Source organism: Gorilla gorilla, chromosome 10 (genome assembly GCF_029281585.2).
Source record: "Gorilla gorilla gorilla isolate KB3781 chromosome 10, NHGRI_mGorGor1-v2.1_pri, whole genome shotgun sequence".
In the NCBI taxonomy this organism is placed as follows: domain Eukaryota; kingdom Metazoa; phylum Chordata; class Mammalia; order Primates; family Hominidae; genus Gorilla; species Gorilla gorilla.
The window spans coordinates 132,529,662-132,554,556 of NC_073234.2; the positions used below are offsets into that span (position 1 = coordinate 132,529,662).

Sequence of the window (24,895 nt, forward strand, 5' to 3'; positions counted from 1 at the left end):
TGTCACCTGTCACCTGTCACATGTAATGTCACTGTCACCTGTTACTGTCATGTCACCTGTCAAATGTCACATGTCTCATCACTGTCACACAGCACTGTCCTAAGTCACTGTCACATGTAATGTCACTGTCACATGTAACTGTCTCCTGCACTGTCATATGTCACTGTCACAAGTCACCTGTTAAATGTCACGACTTGTCATATGGTCACCAGTCACTGTCACATGTAATGTTGCTGTCATCTGTCACTGCCTCCTATCACTGTCATCTGTAACTATCACATGTCACTGTCACCTGTCACCTGCCATGTCCTTAGCATTTCCTTACCATATTTTCAGCATGCAATAAGCATATCAGCATGTAATAGGCATGTCCTTTGCACATCACGTCACAGGCATGTTCAAATAGGCACATTCATGTCACATGTACTTGGCATGCACCCGTCATAAATCCTTAGCATGTCACACATGTGCTTGGTGTATAATAAACATGCAACGGGCATGACCATGTTACAAGCACGTAATACAAATGTAGCATGTCAGTGGTGTGTAGGCATGACCATAGGATGCAATCAATGGGCAGGTAATTGGCAGGTCCTATCATGTCAGTAGCACATAACAAGCATGCCCTTAGTATGTAATAGGTATGATCATAGTAAAAATAAGCCTGACAATACTATATAAAAGCATGTAACACACGTGTATGAGAATGCTACTACCATGTAATATGCATGACAATGGCATGTAATTGCCACATGATAGGCATTCCTTAACGTGACTGGCATGTAATGTGCATGCTAGTGTCATGTAAATAAGCATGACCATAACATGCAATTCGCTTGTTCTCACATGTTCTTGGTATGTAACTGGCATGTAAAAAGCATGCTTGTGGCATTATGAAGCATGCCTTAGCACATTGGTGTCACATCCTTGACATGTAATAGGCATCACCATAGCATACAATAGACATGTCTTCAAATGTCCCTAGCATACAACAGCCATGTCTTCAATGTAGCTAGAATGCAATAGCCATGTCAGTGGCATGTAATAGGCATGACCATAGGATGCAATGGGTATGTATTTGCCATGTCCTGGCATGTCAGTAGCATGTAACAGGCCTGTCTTTAGGATGTAGTGGGTATGATCACATAAAACAGGCATGGCCATAGTGTGTGATAAGCATGTGACATACATATTTTATGCCAGCAGCGGTAACATAAATGATAGCCTGTCATTGGCACGTGATATGCATATCACCACGTCAGTGGCACGTAAATATGCATGACAATCGAATGTAATAGGCATGTCTTTGCATATCCCTGGTATGTAAATGGCATGAGCATGGCACTAATAGCCATACATTCGCATGTTAGTGGCATATAAAAGACATGTTATAGGGACGCCAATAGCTATGCCTTCACGTTACTACCATGCAACAGGCATGTCAGTGGTATGTAACATGCATGACAATAGCATGTAATAGGTCTACAATATCTTTGCAGGTCAGTGACATGTAACATGCATGACCATAGCATGTGATGGGCATACAAGTCATTTCTCTGTCAGTGACATGTAATAGGAATGACTATGGCATGTAATAGACATGTGGCACACATCTTAGCATGTCACCTGTTACCTGTTACTGTCACCTGTCACTGGACCTGTCACCAGTCATGCACTGTCACCTGTCACTGCCACCCCTGTCATGTGTTACCTGTCACCATTCACGTTATGGTTATGTTATCTGTCACTGTCACCAGTCACATCACTGTCACTGTCATGTCACATCACGTCACTGTCACATCACCTGCCACATCACCACTGTCCCCCATCACCTGTTACATATCACCCATCACCTGTCACATCTGTGACACCTGTCACATCACCTGTCACCTGTCACTGCCATGTCACTTATGTCACTGTCACATCACATGTCACTGTCACGTCACATTTCACTGTCACATGTCACCTGTCACATCACCTGTCACATTTCTGTCACATATCACCTGTCACACCTGCTGTCACATCATCTGCCATGTCACTGTCACCTGTCAATGTCATCATCACCTGTCAAGTTAGTCACCTGTCACGTCATTGTCACCTGTCACGTCATGTCACTCATCTGTCACTGTCAACCTGTCACCTGACTCATGCCACCTATCACTGTCACCTGTTACATGTCAATGTCACCTGTCATTGTCAACCTGTCACCTGTGACTCATCACCTGTTGTTACCCATCACTCTGACGTCACCTATCTAATCTGTCACCTGTTCTGTCCTGTCACATTTTGCAAGAATGCTACATGTAGTTAGCATATTAGCTTGGTGCAATTCACAAGAATGCCTCCTGTACTAAGCATGTCACTGACATGTCACATGTCAGCATGTCATAAGTATTCAATGGCACATGGACGTCACTAGTATATTGCAAGTGTGTCATATGTTGCATGTTTTGCATGTCACATGTTGCAAGCATGTGTATGTCATGCATGTCACATCATGTTGAAAGCCACATGTGGGTCATAAAGCACAACATGCATGTCATAAACATGTCACAGAGCACCTATGTCACAAACATGTCATGTTGCAGAAGTGACATGAAATGTGTCAAGATGATACGCTGCACGTCATATGCATGTTATACCTTTCAGAATCATGATATGCATACACTCATGTCATATGCACAACATAGGCTATATGGTACATGCACATATATATGTGATGTTACATGCAGAACATTTGTAATATACACGTTACATACATGTGTTATATACACATTACACAGAACGTGCAATGTATATGCAGAACATAATACATGTATGTTATGACATGCAATATGTAATGTGTGTAGAACATGTGACGTATACGTATGTAATATAAATGCTATATGCACATTTATGTAATATGTGACATACACGTGACATATATGCATGACACATAACATGTTTAATGTTACTATATATGTAATGTGTGATGTTACATGCACATTTTATATATGTACAATGTTATAGATACATGCTATGCATAACAATGCTATATTTTACACATTACATGTACAACACGTCATGTGCATAACATGTATGTTACACAACATACCTTCTGTTACACATGTATATACATATACATATACATGTGTATAATATATACATGATATATGTTACATATAAATGTTATGTGTCACACATCTGTTAGCTGTTGATAAATACAAACACATGTATATATATGAGTCACCATCTTGAGAAACCAAGAATTCAACAGGTGATCCTCTGAAGATTTTTGCCTGTCAGCTTCTAATTCCTTCAAAGGCAAAATGATAGTATTCACACGAATAAACCATGCTGACACAATGGCACAAAGTTTGCCCTGAGCTTACCCCTCTGAGTTTCACAACTCAACCAAACTCTACCTGCTGCAACTCTGTCATAAGCAAGATCACTGAAAACCATAGACATCTCTACAGCGGAGGACTGCCTTCTTCTAGCTGTTTCCAGGGAGATGAGGATTAAAGCAAACTCAACCAGGGGAGTTGTAAAAAGCAGCTTGGGTTTTGGAGTCAGGCTGAGCTGGGTTGTGATCTGGGCCTTGTTATTCAGTAGCTGTGCTGTCTTTTGTTTTGTTTTTGAGACGGAGTCTCGCTCTGTTGCCCAGGCTTGAGTGCAGGGGTGCAATCTCAGCTCACTGCAACCTCTGCCTCCTGGGTCCAAGCAATTCTCCTGCCTTAGCCTCCTGAGTAGCTGGGATTACAGGTACACACCACCACGCCTGGCTAATTTTTGTATTTTTAGTAGAGATGGGGTTTCACCATGTTAAGCTGTGCTGCCTTGGGCAAGTTACTCAACTTCTCTGGGCCCTGGTTTCCTCAGTTGTAAAGTGGAGAATTCCAGGTATATGCGGCTGGCACAGAAGAAGGGGTCAGAACAGCATGAGCTTTACACAGAGTGGAATGTTTTGTGCTTTTTGGCAAAGGGTGTCCTGTCACAGGAAGGTAAAGGTGACTTCATCTAACATTCCAGAAGGGTTTGCCTGCTGATTATGACAGCGGCTCCAGCTCAGGCAGGAGCAGGGTATGAATGCTGACCTTGGGAGGTGGTAACTGACATGCCTCTGAGGTCTGTGGGAAAGAACAGCAAGGCCTTCCCTACAGCAGAAGCCTCATTGGAATGACAGACCCAAGCAAATGGGGTTGGATGAGCTCCTTGTTCCCCCAAGCTGCTATGGTCTAAATGGCTACTCCATGACACCTTGGCCACCTCGATTCCAAGTCACTCACCACCTGAATGGGATTATTTCACACTTGAGAGGAGAGTTACATTTGGTTCTGAAGCTGCCGATGGTGTTTTCCACATTTTAGGATATGGGTCCTCAAGGCAGGGCAGACACACCATTGTAGAGACCTGTGGCCCCAAGCTGAGCCAGCCACACAAGCCGAGAGAGCACTGGCCCAACTGGAGTCAAATGTGAATGAGCTAAGCTGAAGGTTTCAGGAACAGTCTCAGGTAAGCCCCAGCACACAGTATCTCCAGCCCTTAAAAGACTCTGATCTCTCAAGATGGATGCCTTAAAGTCTCTATAATCTGGAGGCTCTTGGAGGAGTATGATGTCTCTGTTTCTGTTATCCAGCGCTCAGAAAAAACAAAGCTCCTTGAGTCCAGAAGTGGGAGGATGGTGTTCAACAGCATTCAACAGGGCATTACAAGAGACATAGCTGGCTGGCTTTCTTTTCTTTTTTCGAGACAGAGTCTCACTCTGTCACTCAGGCTGGAGGGCAGTGGCACGATCTCGGCTCACTGCAACCTCCACTTCCTGGGTTCAAACGATTATCCAGCCTCAGCCTCCCGAGTAGCTGGGACCACAAGGTGCGGGCCACCACACCCAGCTACTTTTTGTATTTTTTTGTAGAGATGGGGTTTTGCCATGTTGCCTAGGCTGGTCTTAAACTCCTGAGCTCAAAAAGATCCACTCAAAGTGGGTGGATTAAAGGCATGAGCCACCGCACCTGGCCTTGGCTTGCTCCTTATAAGAAATAGCTGTTGGCACTCATACCAATGGCTATACATCCTCAGTGGGCTGAGAGGGGCAGAAGCTTAAAGGAGGCTTAGGGGTGAGAGCACGGACATTTCAATGCATTAGTACAGCACTGGCTCATTCACACCATGAGGCAGGCGCAGAAGAGAGACCGTTATGTTCTTTGCAGATGATGTTGCTGAGTACAATCCTGTCCCATACAGAAATAAATCACAGCCCCCAGAGCAAACTGAGAGGGGCTTTTTTTTTTTTTTTTTTTTTTTGAGACAGAGTCTCACTCTGTCGCTCAGGCTGGAGTGCAGTGGCACGATCTCAGCTCACTGCAGCCTCTGCCTCCCAGGTTCCAGCAATTCTCCTGCCTCAGCCTCCTGGGTAGCTGGGATTACAGGCGCATGCTACCACGCCCGGCTAATTTTTGTATTTTTTTAGTAGAGATGGGGTTTCACCATGTTGGCCAAGCTGGTCTTGAACTCCTGACCTCAGGTGATCCGCCCGCCTCGACTTCCCAAAGTGCTGGGATTACAGTCGTGAGCCACCGCGCCCAGCCGATGGGCTATTCTTACACCTCAGCCCAAATCATTTATCTTAGCCATTGCAGTTTGTTGAGTCAAGGTCTTAGATACCACTAATTTAAAAAGTAAGCCCCAGCATGCTGGCTCACGCCTGTAATCCCAGCATTTTGGGAGGCCAAGGTGAGAAGACTGCTTGAGCCCAGGAATTTGAGACCAGCCTGGGCAACATAGAGAAATCTTGTCTCTACAATAAATAAATAAAAATTAGCTAAGCGAGGTGGCAGGCACCTGTAGTCCCAGGTACTTGGCAGGCTGAGGCGGAAGAATCACTTGAGCCCAGGAGTTCACGGTTGTAATGAGCGATGATCATGCCACTGTACTCCAGCCTGGGCAACAGAGTAAGACTCTGTCTCTTTTTTTTTTTTTTTGAGACGGAGTCTCACTCTGTCTCCCAGGCTGGAGTCAAGTGGCGCGATCTCGGCTCACTGCAAGCTCCGCCTCCCGGGTTCACGCCATTCTCCTGCCTCAGCCTCCCAAGTAGCTGGGACTACACGCGCCGGCCACCATGCCCAGCTAATTTTTTTTTTTTTTTTTTTTTTTTTTGTATTTTTTAGTTAGTAGAGACGGGGTTTCACCGTGTTAGCCAGGATGGTCTCGATCTCCTGACCTCGTGATCTGCCCGCCCTCAGCCTCCCAGAGTGCTGGGATTACAGGCATGAGCCGCTGCGCCCGGCCGACTCTGTGTCTTAAAGAAAAATAAAGTAAGGAAACCGCAAGATTGTGTATGGGCCTTTATAAGTGAACTCTGCCATCCCCCTAGTCTGCCCAACTCTGTGAGGGTAGAGGACAAAGGAGCCAGTACTGACCTAAAGAAGACAGGGACGAAACGCTGATTCCGCGGGCTCCCACTGAACTTTGATTAAAAAGGATGATGCCCCTCCCTGTTAAAGCAAAGGATTTAAAGACATTGTTTCCAGCTGGGCGCAGGGGCTCATGCCTGTAATCCCAGCACTTTGGGAGGCCAAGGCAGGAGGACTGCTTGAGCCCAGGAGTTTGAGACTAGCCTGGGCAACATGGCGAAACCCCATCTCTACTAAAAATACAAAAAATTAGCCGGGCATGGTGGTGCGCGCCAGTAGTCTCAGCTACTTGGGAGGCTGAGATGGGAGAATCACCTGAGCCAGGGAAGTCAAGGCTGCAATGAGCCGAGATTGCACCACCACACTCCAACCTGGGCAAGAGAACAAGACCCTATCTCAAATTAAAAAAAAAAAAATTGTTTCTACCGAATTTTATATCTGTAGCAAGAGAACATTTTGGAACCCCAGCTTACCTGCAACAGCAGATATTTTGTCTGGCAGTTGCAGGGTTTGCCTTGGGCAAATGGATTTAGCGTTGAGTGATTTTTAGCTGTCTTTTCCTTTTTTCTTTTCTTTCCTTTCTTTCTTTCTTTTTTTTTTTTTTTTTTTTTTTGAGACAGAGTTTTGCTCGTTGCCCAGGCTGGAGTGCAATGGTACGATCTCGGTTCACTGCAACCTCTGCCTCCCGGGTTCAAGTGATTCTCCTGCCTCAACCTCCCAAGTAGCTGGGGATTACAGGCATGCGGCACCACACCTGGCTAATTTTGTATTTTTAGTGCAGATGGGGTTTCACCATGTTGGTCAGGCTGGTCTCGAACTCCTGACCTCAGGTGATCCACCTGCCTCGGTCTCCCAAAGTGCTGGGATTACAGGCATGAGCCACTGCGCCCGGCCTTACCTGCCTTTTTCTTTGACAGCTTCTACCCTATTGATTTCAGCTATGAACACGGTGGTATTCAGAAAATTGAAGTGCTGTAAGGTTCTATGATAAAACTGGTTGATACTCAACATCCAATTTCGTCTTATTTAGGATGCACTTTTTGCATCACTATTTTCTTAGGTATGATTGATACTGTGCTTAGGTAGGGAAGTGCCCCTGTTCTTAGGAGATGCACGCTGAAATATTTAGGAAGAAGTTTCAAGCTGCTTGAGACACTTTTGAATGGTTCAGGGAAAAAGCACACATACACTAAGAGGGAGATAAAACAGAACAACTGCTGAGTCTTGGTGGGTATCTTGGTTTCCATTACACTATTTTTTTTCAATGTTTTGATGTTGCTTAGACGTCCATTAAAAGAGCACTGTTTAAATGAACTTTACAGTAGGGGTGAGGACACTACAGCCTGTGAGCCTAACCCAGTCCATGGCCTGGCTCTGGACATAAAGGTTTAAGGAACTCACTCGTATTGCCTGTGGCTGCTTTCCCGCTACAATGGCAGAGCTGAGTCACTGCAACAGAAACCATATGGCCCGCAAAGCCCAAAATATGCACTGTCTGGCCCTTCACAGAAAAAGTGTGCCAACCCCGGCTTCAGAGGAAACCGTATTTTCAGAAGCAACTTCCTTTAGAAGTCTTTGTAGGCTTAGAATAGGTTTTCCCCAAACTTCAAGAGCACACGTTACTGAGATGGTGAAGGATAACACTTCCTCGCTTTCCTTCTACAAAGTAAATGTGACTGACAAGAGAGAGTGCTGTAACTGGCCAGGAGGCTGCCATGTACAGTTAGTGAGAAAGAAATAACAAAGCTTGGCAGGGCATGGTGGCTCACGTCTGTAATCCTAGCACTTTGGGAGGCTGAGGCTGGTGAATCACTTGAGCCCAGGAGTTTGAGACCAGCCTGGGAAACACGGCGAAACCCCATGTTTACAAAAAAAAAAGAAAAATTTAAAAATTAGCTGGGCATGGTGGCACATGCCTGTCTGTGGTCCCAGCTCCTCAGGAGGATGAGGCAGGAGGATCACTTCAACCCAGGAGTTTGAGGCTTCAGTGAGCCTTGATGGTACCACTGCATTCCTGCTGGGGTGACAGAGCAAGACCCTGTCTCAAAAAAAATAAATAAAAATAAAAATAAAATAAATAATAAAAGAACAGGCTTTGAATCATTAAAGGATGATATTGTTAGCAAGACATTTTCTGTAGGACAAGAGAACCCTACACAGAAAGCAATCTGGGGCAACAGAAACACCCCTGTGGTCAAAGCCAAAGGCCCAGGCTGGGACCCAGGTCTCAGACATTAGCCAATCAAGTCACTTAACCTCTCTGGGCCTTCTTACTTGTACATGTAACATATCAGGAATGGATGCTCTAGCAGTTGATGGTTAAGGGGCTTTCAAATTCTCTAATCTTTTTTTTGGTCTCGCTCTGCCACCTAGGCTGGAGTGCAGTGGTGTGATCATGGCTCACCGTGCCTCAAACTCCTGGGCTCGAGCGATCCTCCCTCCTGCCTCTGCTCCTGAATAGCTGGGATTACAGGCGGCTGCCACCACACCGCCTAATTTTAAAATATTTTTTGTAGAGATGGGGGGTCTCACTATATTACCCAATCTAGTCTCAAACTCCCGGCTTCAAGTGAACCACTTGCTTTGGCCTCCCACAGCACTGGAGTTACAGGTGTGAGTCACCATGCCTGGCCCAGTTCTCTGATTTTGTGGCAACTATTGAGTAAATAGTTCCATACAAAAGTAGTCATTACTGCCAGGTGCGGTGGCTTACGCCTATAATCCCAGCACTTTGGAAGGCTGAGGCAGGTGGATCACATGAGGTGAGGACTTCAAGACCAGCCTGGCCAACGTGGTGAAACCCCATCTCCACTAAAAATACAAAAATTAGCCTGGCATGGTGGCACACGCCTGTAATCCCAGCTACTCAGGAGGCTGAGCAGGAATATCGCTTGAACCCAGGAGGCGGAGGTTGCAGTGAGCCGAGATCATGTCACTACACTCCAGCCTGGGTGACAGGGCAAGACTCTGTCTCAAAACAAACAAACAAACAAATAAAAAAAGTAGTCATTACCTAGGATGTCTTGTAATGCATTTTCTTTTTTTTTTTTTTCTTTTTTTTTTGAGATGGAGTCTCGCTTTGTCTCCCAGGCTGGAGTGCAATGGCACGATCTTGACTCACTGCAACCTCTGCCTCCTGGGTTCAAGCGATTCTCCTTGCCTCACCCTCCCCAGTAGCTGGGATTACAGGCGCCTGCCACCACGCCTGGCTAATTTTTTTATATTTTTACTAGAGACGGGGTTTCACCATGTTGGCCAGGCTGGTCTCAAACTCCTGACCTCAGGCGATCTGCCCGCCTCCGCCTCCCAAACTGCTGAGATTACAGGCGTGAGCAACCATACCTGGCCTTATTTTTAGTAACAGATTTTAGGAGATCTGGGGTGGGTCAAGTCAATATAATAAGCAAAGATTACATATCAAAAAAAAGTCTTTGGAACATACATTTTAGCCCTTATAAGTGACAGAAATGTACTTCTGCATTTACTACAGCTCCTGGCACCAAGAAAGGTGGGTACATTAAAAGGCACTGAAAGATAAGATACCAATGGTCAACCAGTGAACAAGAACAGAGAGCAGCTGTTCCCAATACTACCGCCCAGGTGGAGCTTGCGTTTTCAAAGGGGTAATATCGCCCCCAAGGGGGAGTGAAAAAAAGTATGTGTATTTATGCTTTTAATGTATAAAGCATATATATATATATATACACACACACATATATAGTACATAAGCAGTTGTAGTTTATCTTTGGCATTAACATTTCATGGAGCTGTGCACAGTGGTTCAAGCCTGTAATCCCAGCACTTTGGGAGGCCGAGGTGGGCAGATCACTTGAGGTCAGGAGTTCAAGACCAGCCTGGCCAACATAGCGAAACCCCATCTTTACTAAAAGTAGAAAAATTAGGCCAGGCGCAGTGGCTCACGCCTGTAACCTAGCACACTTTGGGAGGCCGAGTCGGGTGGATCACCTGAGGTCACGAGTACGAGACCAGCCTGGCCAACATGGCGAAACCCCGTCTCTACTACAAATACAAAAATTAGCCAGGTGTAGTGGTGTGTGCCTGTAATCCCAGCTACTCAGGAAGCTGAGACAGGAGAATTGCTTGAACCCAGGAGGCGGAGGTTGCAATGAGCCAAGATTGTGCCACTGCACTCCAGCCTGGGCGACAGAGCAAGAATCCATCTCAAAAAAAAAAAAAAAAAAAAGGAAAAGAAAAATCAGTTAGGCGTGGTGGTGCACACCTGTAATCCCAGCTACTCAGGAGGCTGAGGTAAGAGAATCAAATGAACCCAGCAAAAGGAGGCTGCAGTGAGCCAAGATTGTGCCATGGCACTCCAGCCTGGGCGACAGAGCGAGAATCCATCTGAAAAAAATAAAATTAAATTAAAAATTAAAAAAAATCATTTCATGGAGGGCTCACAGCAGCACTATTCATAATAGTTAAAAAGTGGAAATAGCTGTAATGTCCACCAGTAACTTAATGGATAAACAAAATGTGGGCTGAGGCAGGCAGATTGCTGGGGCCCAGGAGTTCCAGATCAGCCCAGGCAACATAAAGAAACCCCATCTCTACAAAACAAGCAAACAAATAAAAAACCAAAACAAAATTAGCTGGGCATGGTGGTGCCCACCAGTGGTCCCAGCTACTCGGGAGGCTGACGTGGGAGATCACCTGAGCCCGGGAGGTGGAGGTTGCAGTGAGGCAGAGGCTGCAGTCAGCCATGACTGTGCCACTGCACTCCAGCCTGGGCCACAATTTTTATTTCAAAAAATAAAAATAAAATAGACCGGGTGTGGTGGCTCACACCTGTAATCCCAGTACTTTGGGAGGCCAAGGCGGGCAGATCACCTGAGCTCAGGAGTTCTAGATCACCCTGGGCAACATAGTGAAACCCCGTCTCTACTAAAAATTCAAAAAATTAGCCGGGCGTGGTGGTGCGTGACTGTAGTCCCCGCTATTCGGGAGGCTGAGGCAGAAGAATCACCTGAGCCCAGGAGGCGGTGGTTGCAGTGAGCCGAGATCGCACCACTGCACTCCAGTCTGGGCGACAGAGCAAGGCTCTGTCTCCAAAATAAATAACTAAATAAATAAAAAGAACAAAAACAAAACAATGTGGTGTATCCATAAATATTTAGCCATTAAAAGGAATGAAGTGTCAATACATGCTACAAAGAGGATGAACCTTGAAAGCGTGATGTTGAGTGAAAGAAACCAGGCACAGAAGGCCATCTCGTGTGTGATTCCATGTATATGAAATGCACAGAACAGGCAAATCCAGAGACAGAAAGCAGACTGGTGGGTGCCACGTGCTGGGGGAGGGAAGAATGGGGAGTGACTGCCTAATGGGCACGGGGGGGTTTTATTTTAGGGTGATGAAAATGTTTTGGAACTAGAGGTGGAGGCTGACAACATTGTACATGAAGTAAATACCAGTGATATGGTTAATTTCATATTAGATCAATGTCATCTCTATAAAAAAAAGTCAAAACAATTTCGGGGTGGGGGGTTAGGAAAAAAATAGCCTAAAAAGGCTCCTGGAGCAGGTAATACTGGAAAAAAGGTTGAGAAACCTTGGGGTGGAGGACAGCACAGATATTGGGCACAGAGCCCTCTGCACAGTAACAGACACAACTGAGAAAATTGTCCTACAAAAACTGGTAGATTATTAAAGAATTCTAGGATTGAGAGATTATAATAGTTTAGAAATAGGAAAACCATAACTTTCATTCAAAGTATGAATTTCTCCCAAATTCAGTAACTTGAATATGAACATTTCTATAAGAATTCTTTCATTTAAAAAGTAGGTGGAGAGCCGGGCGCGGTGGCTCATGCCTGTAATCCCAGCACTTTGGGAGGCCAAGGCAGGCAGATCACTTGGGGTCAGGAGTTCGAGACCAGCCTGGGCAACATGATGAAACAGCATCTCTACTAAAAATACAAAAATTAGTCGGGTGTGGTGCCACACGCCTGTAGCCCCAGCTACTCGGGAGGCTGAGACACAAGAGCCCAGGAGGCGGAGGCTGCAGTGAGCCAAGATTGTGCCACTGCATTCCAGCCTGGGTGGTAGAGTGAGACTCTGTCTCAAAAAAAAAAAAAAAAAAAAAAGAAAAGAAAAGAAAAAAAAAAAAGTAGGTGGAAATTCTTTTTTTCTCTTTTGAGATAGTCTTGCTCCGTCACCCAGGCTGGAGTGCAGTGGCGCCATCACAGCTCACTGCAGCCTCGACCTCAAACAATCTTCCTGCCTCAGCCTCCTGGGTAGCTGGGACTATAGGCGCAAGCTATCACGCCTGGCTAATTTCTAAATTTTTTGTAGAGATGGGGGTCTTGCTATATTGCTCAGGCTGATCTCAAACTCCTAGCCTCAAGTGATCCTCCCACTTTGGCCTCCCAAAGTGTTGGGATTATACAAGCCACTGTGCCCAGCTGGAAATTCTAACCATGCAAGGATTCTATAATGAGACTACCTAGTTCATTCTCCCAAAATTTCTCCTTTCTGTATTCTATGCAACTTCCTTCCCTGCATTTACTAAATGACGTGTAGCTCTTCCCACTCCCAAAGACTTGAATCATTGTTCTGTTTTTTTTTTCTTAATTGCACAGCCAAATAGGAAATAGAACTTCCTATGGAAATATTAGCCCACTTTAAACTTAATGATAATAATAATAATAATAAACAAAACCATTGAGAGGGGCACCACTGTATAAAAACCCTAAACTCTATGGTGTTAGCCTAGCAGTCAAGTGGCAAGGAAACACCTCCCGGGGAGGCCGGAAGGCTGGAGAGCTCTGTTTCGGGGTCAGACTTGGTAGAATTGTTGCTTTCGGTTTGCAAGGTGGAACCACTGGCCCTGCAGCCAGTCTAGAGAAAGTAGCCAAGAGACAAGGAATACAGTGTGTAGGTGCTCTTTGTTGTTTATCACCAGGGAAGACAAGAAAAACAGGAGTGAAGTAAATATGTGCTGGTTTGAGAACTAAAATGGAAAAGAGACTGAAATCCCAGGTGTCCTATGTGGAAAAGGCCACTGCTTCTACACACCAGCAGGAGAGGAGAATGAAAATCGGCCACACCGGTAGCTCACGCCTGTAATCCCGGCATTTTGGGAGGCCGAAGCAGGTGAATCACTTGAGGCCAGGAGTTTGAGACCAGCCTGGCCAACATGGCAAAACCCCGTCTCTACTAAATATACAAAAATTAGCTGGGAGTGGTGGTGCACACCTGTAATCCCAGCCACTCGGGAGGCTGAGGCACAAGAATCACTTGAAGCCAGGAGGCGGAGGTTGTAGTGAACCAAGATTACGTCACTGCACTCCAGCCTGGGCGACAGAGCAAGACTCCGTCTAAAAAAAAAAAAAGCCAGGTGCGTGGCTCACACCTGTAATCCTAGCACTTTGGGAGGCTGTGGTGGGTGGATCACAAGGTCATGAGATCAAGACCATCCTGGCCAATATGGTGAAACCTCGTCTCTACTAAAAACACAAAAATTAGCTGGGTGTGGTGGCACACACCTGCAATCCCAGCTATTCGGGAGGCTGAGGCAGGAGAATTGATCGAACCCAGGAATCCAACGTCGTGCCGCTGCCCTCCAGCCTGGGTGACAGATCGAGACTCCGTCTCAAAGAAAATCACCGAACAAAGGCCCGTTAAATGCCTGTAATCAGCACTTGGGGAAGGCGAGGCAGGTGGATCACCTGAGGTCAGGAGATTGAGACCAGCCTGATGATTGACATGGTGAAATCCCATCTCCACTAAAAATACAAAATTAGCTGAGGGTGGTGGCACGTGCCTGTAATCCCAGCTCCTTGGGTGGCTGAGGCAGGAGAATCGCTTGAACCCAGGAGACAGAGGTTGCAGTGGGCTGAGATTGCGCCACTACACTCCAGCCTGGGCAAGAAGAGCGAAATTCTGCCTCAAAAAATAACAACAAAAATTTTTCACTTAAGCAGCGAGCCTCACCTTTGGTTAGTATCAGATGAAGGCAGCCACATGAAGCCACGTTAAGTCAGGGGGAAGGGAGAGCCAAGAGGTGATAAAGCTGGCTACGATTACTGACACCAATAGGTTAATGGCTTGCTAAGCTTTAGAGGGAATCATTGCCAGAGGAATTGCAAGCTTGTTGTACAAATAAGTAAATAAAAGTCTTGGACAGGCCCCTAAAGCTGCACCCGGCAGGAAGTGGAGTGTGAAAGCTGGCCAGCACCCCGGCAGGATGCACCCGACACCCACTTCTGAGGAGACCAGAGAGGATGAGATTCGAGGAAGAACTTCCCAGAGGGCAGGGAGTTCCTCCCGGAGAGCAGAGTCAGGGCTTATGCAAGAAACGTCACCCCTGGCCATGACAAAGGCAGGGGTCTTAACAAGGTCCCCCGCGAGTGGGATTTCATCCCTGCTAGAGACCAGCAACTTGTTTCATTCTTTCTTTTTCTCAAATGGGAGTTCTTATTGCAGCTGCCGTCCCTGCTTCACCTCTTAATGGGAATTGGGGGTGGGGGATCCCGGAGGCGCCACGCTGGGCTGATGGAGGGAACTTGCACGGCCCAGGGCAACTGGGCTGAGTAGGATGCAGGGACCGCGGAGGGTTCTGGGGGTGAGGCACACACAAGTCTGTGCCCACCAAACCTTTTCTCTTCCTTTCGGGCCCACAGGAAACCATTTGGCACCTCCTCTGGAACGAAGGCGTGGCCGGGCACTTGAGATCTGGCTGTTGAGACAGAGGTAGTGCGCGTGACCCACGCGGTGAGGTCTGCTCCCCGCTGCTGCAGCCATCTGCGGTGGAGACCGTGAGTGTACACAGACAGTGCCATCTGAAGGGAACTCCACTGCCTCTATGTGCTACTTAGGCAGGGGCGACTGAGGCGGAGACTGCAGAAATGTGTCCGTCCCCACGGACAGCCTGGCTTAGCTGTCCGTGGCTGTTTTCTGCCGTGGAGGAGCACACTGGAGTGGCCCGTGCAGTGGACCAGAGCTTCACCCACACTGAGTTCTGTCTCCTTTCCTAGAACACAACTGGACGACGTTTCCCACCTCCGTGCAAAATGAGTGGACATAAGGGGTGCCACTTCCACACCTGGCTCATAGAAGCTCCCAGATGGTCTCAGCCCTCCATGCTCCCCGCTACTTCAGGCTGGATGGAGACGGACGGCTCAGGTTGCTCTCTCTGATGCCTGCATAAGGGCTGCCCTGCCAGCCCATTCCCCTGCCCAATATTATGGAAGCAAAAACGTTCTATGGTGTTTGAGCCATTGTTGCTTTTTGGGTCTATTTATTACAGAACTAGCATAGCCCTAATACAGTCATTGCTACATGGCCATAATACATGTATTCCATAATTGCGCCTAATTTTATTCACCGAAGGGATGTCCTTTACTTTCAAGATTCTAAATTTTTCAGAAATGCAACATTCAAGGTTAAAGTTGCTGCTAGACCAAGGCTAAACCATGGCGAGGTAGTTGCTTGCACTGCAGAGTGTGGGTGTGAACAGCTGGAGCTCAGTGGTTCCTGGCGACTCAGGGACCACCTGTATTCCACATCTGGCTTCCCACCCACGCACAAGCAGTATGACCTGGGTTTCCCCTTTATACAGTGGAATGCTAAGTGCCTACACCCTAGCCGGGGTCAGCCAACTATGGCCTGTGGGCACCATACCACCTGCAGCCTGTTTTTGTACAGCCCTTGAGCTAAGAATGTTGTTGACACTTTTAAAAACAGAGAACATACGACAGTCTGTACGTGGCCTGCAAAGCCTAAAATCTTTACTATCTGCGTCTGCTTTATAGGATTGCTGGGAGGATTACAAAGACTTTATTAGGCCAGTGCCCAGCTCAAAGTTAGCATGCCACACAAAATAATACGTACAGTACAGCTATTCACGTCTCCAAAAAGCAATTGTCCCACATCCAAATTTTGCATTTTGTCCAGTTGATGTCTCTCCTTCCATCCAAAAAAAAAAAAAAAAAAAAGACAAAAACACGAAGAGCTGCATCTTGATCATCATGGTCACAGATACTTTTCAGTTAAAAAGTTGCTGGTAGTCTGAGTTCACTTACTTGGAGTATGGACTACGGAGGGGAAAGCAAAGAGATGCGACATCAGCAGCAGAAAGCCTGCGACACGGCAGCTCTGCTCAGTTTTCTCCGTGGGGAAAGACCGGAACACTTACAAATGAGAACGGGACTTTAAGCAGATAGTATGCAATGGAAAACTGAGCCGGCAACAGTACTTAATGCTGGTTTTCTCAATAAAATCATTTTGCTGTGTAAATTCGCTTATAATGGGGATCTGTTATGAGTCTCAGGCAGGCGACATGAAAGCCGGCCTTTCAAAATCTGATTAGGTGGATAATGTTTGCAAACATGACGCCTAACAAAACCGGTCTGATTCTAAGGTAAACTCATTTTGGACATAACTGATGTCTCACTGAGACAGCTTTTCAAAGCATGTCTGCAAACACTGGACCCCCGGGGACGGTGCGTGCGTGTAGGGGAGGGAAATTCCAGGGTTTAATATATCAAGATGACACACCCGCTGCACACTTCTCTTAGAAAGTCACGACGCACAGTACTGTGCGTCACAGGTATTGAGAAACACCACCATAGAGTCAACTGACTTTGTTTAACCTATAACCTTTTTTCCTCCCACATAGTAGGTAGTAACATCACACGGAAACAGTGCTCTGAAGACATTCTGGACACATCGTATACAGCGAAGCCATTCAAATCAACGGCAACAGAACGCACGAAGAACCTGGTTTTCTTTCAAAGCATGAGCAGTTCTCATTTTACAACATGTGTTTTAACATAATTCAGAAAGTGCAATCTTTGCATGACAACCAGATAATTCTCAAAGGTTACTAGTGAGCTGATAAAATTAATGTTTGGCAAGGAAGTCATGGTTTACAGGTAGGCTGTCCGCTCACCAATGCTCAGAAAAATTCAGCAGAACATACTTTTCATATTTAGATCCGAAGAGAGGTGAGAGACATTCTACTCAAGTCATGGCTGGGCTTTCTGTCCTGAAACGAAATTGGGCAGGCCATTTGCGTGGTTTCTCTGGATAAGTTCCATTTATTAATCATTGTACAAAAAAATCTTGGCATTCATTTGAAGAGAAAAGAAGTTGCTATATCCAAATATTTAACATTTTAACATTGTGAAAGTTCAACGTTTATAACAGGGCTTTTTAAAATGGAGAAAAGTTTTGGAAAATTTTTAAAAAGAAACTTATGATTTATTAGAGTACAGGATCCAAAACACGTTTTTAGAAAAATATAAAGTGCCCAAATACCAACTTACACAGGTGATACAGGCTTCCTGGAGCCCCATGAAGCATTCATGAAGAAAGACATTTAAAAACAGTCTAGATACATATGTACAGCTGGGTCAGTAAAGGTAAAACCATCTTTCTTGACTTTGATGTGTCTAAGAAAAAAGGAAATCAATCAAACCAGAAAACCAACAATTGCAACTCTCAGCATGCTCAGGTTCTTATTAATGCATCTCATTCATATTAATTAATTCCATATTATCAAACTTTCCCCTTTAAATGAGAGTAGTGTACAATCCTCCCAACCTTGGCGGGCCAGGTGCTGTGAGTGGTTACATTTCCAGATGCAGGTTCAAATCCTTTGACTTTGGATTTGACTGATGAGGAACATGGACAGTGGATAATAGCTCATTCAGGCTGGAGGAGCCAGGGGCCAAATCCCCATCTCTTTCTAGTAACTGCTTAAAGCCTTCCCTTGCTATGAAGTGGTCTCAGGTGGCTTTCCAAACCTTGGTCACCCCAGGGTTTCCAAAGGGTAAACAAGCAGCAGGCATTCAACATGGGTGAGAATACTGCATGCAGATGGACAGACAGGTGCAGAGACAGGCCCCTAACGCCCCATTCACTAGAGCAACTGCATTATTTTAAATGTTGAGAGCAAAGTAACTAGGTCCTAACTTCGGAAGTTAGCTTCTATCGATTAATGACAAGATTAGCTCGCTTGAGAACTGGCAGGCTGAGAGTTGGTGGAGCTCCAGAGCTGCACGAAGGCGTGCAGTTACTCTGGGCTCAGTTACTGAGAACTTCGGAAAGGAGCCAGTGCCGTCTGAACACACGGTCAGGCTTTCCCAGAAGACGCCACAACAGGCTTCGTCCTGCTGCCGTCAGGACCCTGGCGGCTTGGAAAAGCAGATTCCAACACGCACACCTCCTTTCACACAAGTCCAACACTCTTCAAATGAAAGACATTCTCTCTCTTTCTAACCTGCCACATTCAAACAGGCCTTGAAGTGACTCTAAGGAATAACAAGAGGTGTGAAACCACTTTTTTTCCCTTCAAAACCTTTTTTTTTTTTAAGGTTAATTTTTTTTTTTCCTGATTACAAAAGCAAAACCTCATTTTTTGGTCTTTGAAGACCATGGAGTATGACTTCTAAGAGCAAACATTAACATCAGATTTGTATGTCTCGCTACAAAAAGAACCCATCACTGATGTGAGACCTACTCATGATACTGAAGTCGACGTTTTAAATTAAAAAATAAAAGTAGTCATTTAAAATGGAGGAACTGTAGATGAGTATGGACAAATCCCTTCACAAAGTTCACTATTTGCATTTTCTCAAAGAATTTTATGTAATAAAATAGAAAACTAATGATTTATAGAGATGTGCATAAACTCAAGAGAGGAATATGGAAGGGAAAACTATGTTATATTCCCATTTAAATTTAAAAAAAAAAGATAAAACACTTGAAATCTGTGTTTCACATATTAGAAAAAAATAAATTCAAATGATTCTAATTACCATTAGCTTGTTAATGTCTCCATCTCTAAGATGCTGCCAAGATAGCACACAACTTTACCTCTGAATATGCAACTAACTTCAGGGTAAAAAGACACACAGTCCTCACTCCGGACCGAACATGTTCCACAGAGAAATCAGAAGGAAATTATTGCAAATGCATAACCCCATCTGTCCAGCCAAGGAAATGTTCTGAGACAAATGCAGACAGACAGGGGAATGGAGTGAATACAAAGAATGATTATAGGAGCATCGACTGTGAGACCTCATGAAGACAGAATGTCACAAACTGTCACCACAGGACAAGCATACAAGCCATGCCACTGACACAGTGCCTTTCAGATTAATTCACTAGTGTAGGCGGAGAGCAACATTGTCTTTGCAGCTGGGGAAGAGCACACGGTATTTAAACTTAGTAGGAGGCAACCAGCACTACTGGTGGAGTGGCTTTCCTGGTGCAGCGGGTCCCGAGGGCTCCGTGGAGACGTCTTCTTCCGGAGTCCCGTTCTCTTGGAAGATAGCAGCAGCAGCAAAGGTGCAATGTCCTCTCTAGACTTTACTCATCTATGTTCTCTTTCTTTGCACTGTAAATATTCTGCACCGTTTCATAGACAAACTCCAGATCTTCTGGATACCGGATCTCCAGCTCTGCGTTTGGGATGTAGTGAGTGCCAGTAAACTCTGAGAAATAGCGTCCCACGTCAGGGTGTGAGATTTCTTGAGGCTCCACGTTATATTCCAAGTTTTCTGTTGGTAAAGAGGCACACGGGCATTCTCATTACAATGTCCATTGCTGCCACACCTTTCATCCAGAGAACCTCCCATCACCCCTTCCAGGTGGCATTTTTGGGGTGGAGAAGGGAAGACTGAAGATGTTTATGGAGTCAGGAGAGGGTAATGGGAAAATCAAGAGAAGGTGGGTGGTGGCACGGGTGTCTCAAGAGCTCCCCACGGAACAGCAGGATCTTCCTCATCTCTGAGCAGGATGTCTGGCTCCAGCAAAACTCCAAAGGTCTCTTGGGGACTGGCAAACTAGAGACTCAACAGGTCTCTCTGAATGGACAATGGGACAAGATTATCCCTGCCTGCTCTTTTTTTGGCAGTGGCTAAGTTTCCGAAGCTGCCATGTCACATGGTGACAAGTCTCGTACCTGCCACCCCTCTCCTCTATTCACAGGAGCCCCTCATGCAGACCATACTTTCCACCCGAGCTCTTTCCAACACTGGCCCTTAGCTTCCAACAGCGAGCAGCCTCTTTCCAGGGCTGCTGTGAGACCGTGGGATGAATGGAAGGTGGCTTGCACCTCCAGACCCCATGTGGATATCAGATGTTATTATCTGTACCATCTCTTGGGAAAACCATGCTACCTCTTCTCTCTGTTCTCTATTTTGCCACTAGAGAAATAGAAAATAAGGCCGGGGGCAGTGGCTTACACCTGTAATCCCAGCACTTTGGGAGGCTGAGGCGGGAGAATCACCTGAGGTCAAGAGTTCAAGACCAGCCTGACTAACATGGTGAAACCCCGTCTCTACTAAAAATACAAAAACTAGCCAGGCATGGTGGTGCACTCCTGTAGTCTCAGCTACTCAGGAGGCTGAGACAGGAAAATCGCTTGAACCTGGGAGGAGGAGGTTGCAGTGAGCTGAGATTATGCCATTGCACTCCAGCCTGGACAACAAGAGCAAAAGTCCGTGTCGAAACAAAGAAAAGAAAGAAAAGAAAAGAAAAGAAAAGAAAGAAAGAAAGAAAGAAAGAAAGAAAGAAAGAAAGAAAGAAAGAAAGAGAAAGAAAGAAAGAAAGAAAATAAGACTGAAAAAATGGAAAAAAAAAAAAGAAAAAAAAAGGGCCAGGTGCAGTGGCTAATGCCTGTAATCCCAGCACTTTGGGAGGATGAGGTAGGGGGTCATGAGGTCAGGACTTTAAGACCAGCCTGGCCAAGATGGTAAAACTCCAACTCTACTGAAAATACAAAAATTAGCTGGACGTCATGGCGGGTGTCTGTAATCCCAGTTACTTGGGAGGCTGAGGCAGAGAACTGCTTGAACCTGGGAGGCGGAGGTTGCAGTGAGCCAACATCGCACCACTGCACTCCAGCCTGGGCAACAGAGCAATACTCCATCTCAAAAAAAAAAAAAAGGAGATAATACAGGCAAAGTATTTAAAAGGCTTGGTTTCCCACCTCCCCAGAACAACTGGAACAAGGCTCCTCCACAGGGCCAGTTAAAGGACGGTGCTTTGTGCGCCCTTCTTTGCCACCCACAGAGGCCTGGCCCAAGACTGGGTGTGGCCCCTGATGCAGGAGAAGCCCAGCTATGCCCTCCATGACCTGGCACCGGAAGGGAGCTAGGCTGGGCAGATCCTCCTATTGTGACTGTGTCCCCGGGGCACCCCAGTTCCGATCACTCTGAAGCCATCCTTGGCATTGCCCATCACTCGAATGAACGCAAATGGGTCTATGAATTAATCCCATTAAGGCCAACGATGGGCTCACTGACACAAACAGTGTGGCCTATTATTTCTTAAACAGCTGGGTTAAACATCCTGAAACACAAAGTCAGGGCATCAGAGGCCCTGCATCCCCGAAGTACACAGGATGAACGCGGGCATCTTTCTGAAGCACTGACTTTAACTGGTAGTCTTCGGGGAGAGGGGGAAGGAGTTGTAGGACTCAATCTGCAGGGTTCTTTTAAAATCATAAAACAGGAGGAGCTGAAGAAATGTGAGAATATGTTGTTTTAGGCTGTTTCGGCAGACTGTGACCAGGGACAGAACTGCCTGAACAAATCAGTACCGCTGAGGAAGTCACAGACATGACATGTGCAGAGATAAATGTATGGAGGCTGTTTACCTTAACAGTACTTATGCTAGAAAGAATGGAAGAGCAGTGTAAACGTCTAGGTGTAGGTCACTGTGTGAGTAAATGATGGCACATTAATTCAGCAAAGCAAGAGGCGGCCATGAAAATGAGCAACCTGTTTGTAAGATCCTCCAAGAAAGGTGGGGGTAGAAAGGCTGTACCACTTAGAAAGGGCCTGGAAGGCCATGGATCAGGGGTTGCTCCATGACGTGGCACAGTGGCACAGAGTTTAAACTGGGCACTTACAACGTGCCAGACCCCACAGCGGTGTCACAGGCACCCCTGCCACATAACCCTGGAAGGAGCCCCCTTCTGCTGTTGCGTGGGCTGCCCAAGGATTTAACCCTGGACTCAAACCAGACAGTCCCATTCCAGGGCTGAAGGGAACCAGAAGTAAGAAAAATCCAACAGTCAGGAGACAGCAGGCGGGGAGGGGCTGGGTAGACTCAGAGAACACCGCTGCCCCCAAAGGGACGCTCCAGCCCACATTAACACACAGGAGCCTGTGGTTTCAGGACCTCCCACTTTTCCCCGAAGGAAACTGAGTCATCCACTAACTCTCATCTCTCTACCGTCGCCAGGTCTCTAGAGATGATTTTCTCGGGAAAAATCAATAAATGTTAAAAAACAAAATGCTGCAAATGTTTCAAAATGCCACTGGCTAAGATGCCCTTTCCTGTCCACCCACTGCTGCCACCTCCCTCTTCACATCCAGTAACAGGAGGAACCAACTAGCAAAGCATATTTTCCTTGAGGAGGCTTACGGGGACATGACCACAACCTGGTATCTTAACCAGGCCAGCTGCCAGGGCCCTGGCCTTTGGATTTTCTTTTCTTTTTTGTAGAGACAGGGTCTTGCTACGTTGCCCAGGCTGTTTTCAAACTCCTGGGCTCAAATGATCCTCCTGTCTTGGCCTCCCAAAGTGCTGGGATTACAAGTGTGAGCCACCACGCCTGGCCATGTTTGGATTTTCTTGCAGAGCTGCACAGAAATAGTAGAGGGTAAAGAAGCTGGGAATACCATCGAGACAAAAATCCCCTTTGCTCTAAGGGAACCACTGTTACCTGTCATTGGTAAACAGGACATAGGTATCTGAAGTACACAGAATTCAAGCAGGTAGTTTAGAATAACTGCTTTGTTGCCAGTTCATCTGGAGCAGTTCTCATCTGGGGGCTCTTTTGCTACTAAACGGACATCTGGTAAGGTCTGTAGACATTTTTGGTTGTAATTGAGAGCTGCTGCCAGCTTGCAGTGGGTGGAGGCCAGGGATGCTGCTAAGTACCCTACAACGCACAGGATGGCCCCCCACGAATGGTTATCTTGACCAAAATGTGGCTAGTGCTGGGCTGACAAGCCCTGCTCCAGAGACCCAGCCCTGTGTTTCAGCATTGTTCCCTTCTCCTCCACTTTTTCCTTTCTATGTATTATCGAGGAACAGCCTGGTGTTGGTAACATTCAGCTTCTGTCGGGAGGAGGAAAGAAGCGGAAACTCAGGTTATCATCCACAGATCTGCCAGGGCAACATGACCCAACAGCTACTACACAGAATTCTGAACATGGGCCCAGAACAAGATGCATGAGAAGTCCAGGCAGGAACGGTGGGAAACCAGGCAAGAGGTAAACGACAGTCCTCGAGGGCGCTCCCAGCCCCACTCCTGGCTGTTAGAGAGGAGCAAGGACTGGATTTGGTGCATTTACTGGCCTGAGCTCCTAGCTTGCTAAGAAGCAGAACAGGAAAAAATTCACAACATAATGAAGTTGGCAACTATGTATTATGAAAGAAAAATAAATGCCAATCCACTAAGAAGATTTTCACAAAGTTTACTTGTAAGAAAAATGATAAATCTAAGTAACACAAAACTTAATTGAGTAAAACATGAACCAGGCACCACTTAAAAGTTCTGAGAAATCTTCCTGGATTCTCTTCAAGTTTTCAGAGAAATCTGTCTGCTTATTTTAACGTTCAGCTACCCCAAAATATATGAATAAATACTATGGAAACACTACCCATGAGTCCTGTGTGGGCACCTGTCCTGTCCTGATCCGGTCTTCCTCTCCAAGAGAAAAGCACCATCGGTGGCAGTGTGTCTCTGCAGTCCTCCCATGAGCACACACATAGGCAGCTAGATACCCTAAGTATACTTAAAATTTAGTACTGCTTTATGTGTGTGTACTTAAACAAAACGTATTCTAACCACTCACCCGCAACTGGCTTATTCAATTGCAGCTTAGTATTCATTCCAGTCTGCACAGACCCCAGGCTACTAGAAGACTCCTTGTGAATGACAATTGTCTTGCTATTTTAACGAAGGGGCCAAAGGCCTCCTTGTACACGTGTGGAGGGATCGAGGTGGAACTGCTAGGCTGGAAGAGAATGTGTGCTTGAGATTTTTACAATTTGAAAGCCAGAGCCAAAGCATCCTCTGACATGTTTGTGCCACTTAACACTCAACCCCGCCCCCATGCAGGGGATCCCCATTCACCTCACCACACTTGCCAGCAGGTACAGCTGGCCATGGACTTGTGTGTGTGTGTGTGTGTGTGTGTGTGTCGGGCGGGGAGGACTGTATGGGTGGAAAGCTGAGTTTGGAAGTATCAAATAAGTTGTGTGTGTGTGTGTGTGTGTGTGTGTGTGTGTGTGTGTGTGTGTGTGTGTCGGGCGGGGAGGACTGTATGGGTGGAAAGTTGAGTTTGGAAGCATCAAATAAGTTATGGAAAAGGGAACCAACGTTTGTCGAGGACATGCCATGTACCAAGCATTGTACAGGTGCTTTACCATTACAGACAAAACTTAAGAACGAGATTTTCACATGGTAGTTGAATTCCTGGCCTTTCAATACGGCGGCTGACCTAGACTCGGA

The 24,895-nt window shown here is 46.1% G+C and overlaps 1 protein-coding gene and 1 long non-coding RNA gene across 6 annotated transcripts in view; one reads left to right on the forward strand and one right to left on the reverse strand.

Annotated features, from left to right (window-relative positions):
- The window catches only part of LOC129525873 (uncharacterized), a 54,195-nt gene that overhangs the window by 26,485 nt on the left and 2,815 nt on the right, over positions 1-24,895 (forward strand). Inside the window, exon 2 of the long non-coding RNA XR_008670406.1 lies at positions 4,350-4,494. This is a non-coding gene — a long non-coding RNA (uncharacterized lncRNA). The remainder of the gene's footprint in view (positions 1-4,349; positions 4,495-24,895) is intronic.
- The window catches only part of FBXO21 (F-box protein 21), a 48,622-nt gene continuing 39,362 nt past the window's right edge, over positions 15,636-24,895 (reverse strand). For 3 of the 5 annotated variants that reach the window (XM_004053961.5, XM_004053962.5, XM_055358120.2), the window contains exon 12: positions 17,428-19,922. In XM_004053961.5, the coding sequence (XP_004054009.1) occupies positions 19,732-19,922 (191 nt within the window). In that variant the 3' untranslated portion in view covers positions 17,428-19,731. Of the gene's footprint in view, positions 16,452-17,427; positions 19,923-24,895 lie in introns of those variants that run through there. The other 2 variants (XM_019038985.3, XM_055358119.2) reach the window with 1 other exon arrangement.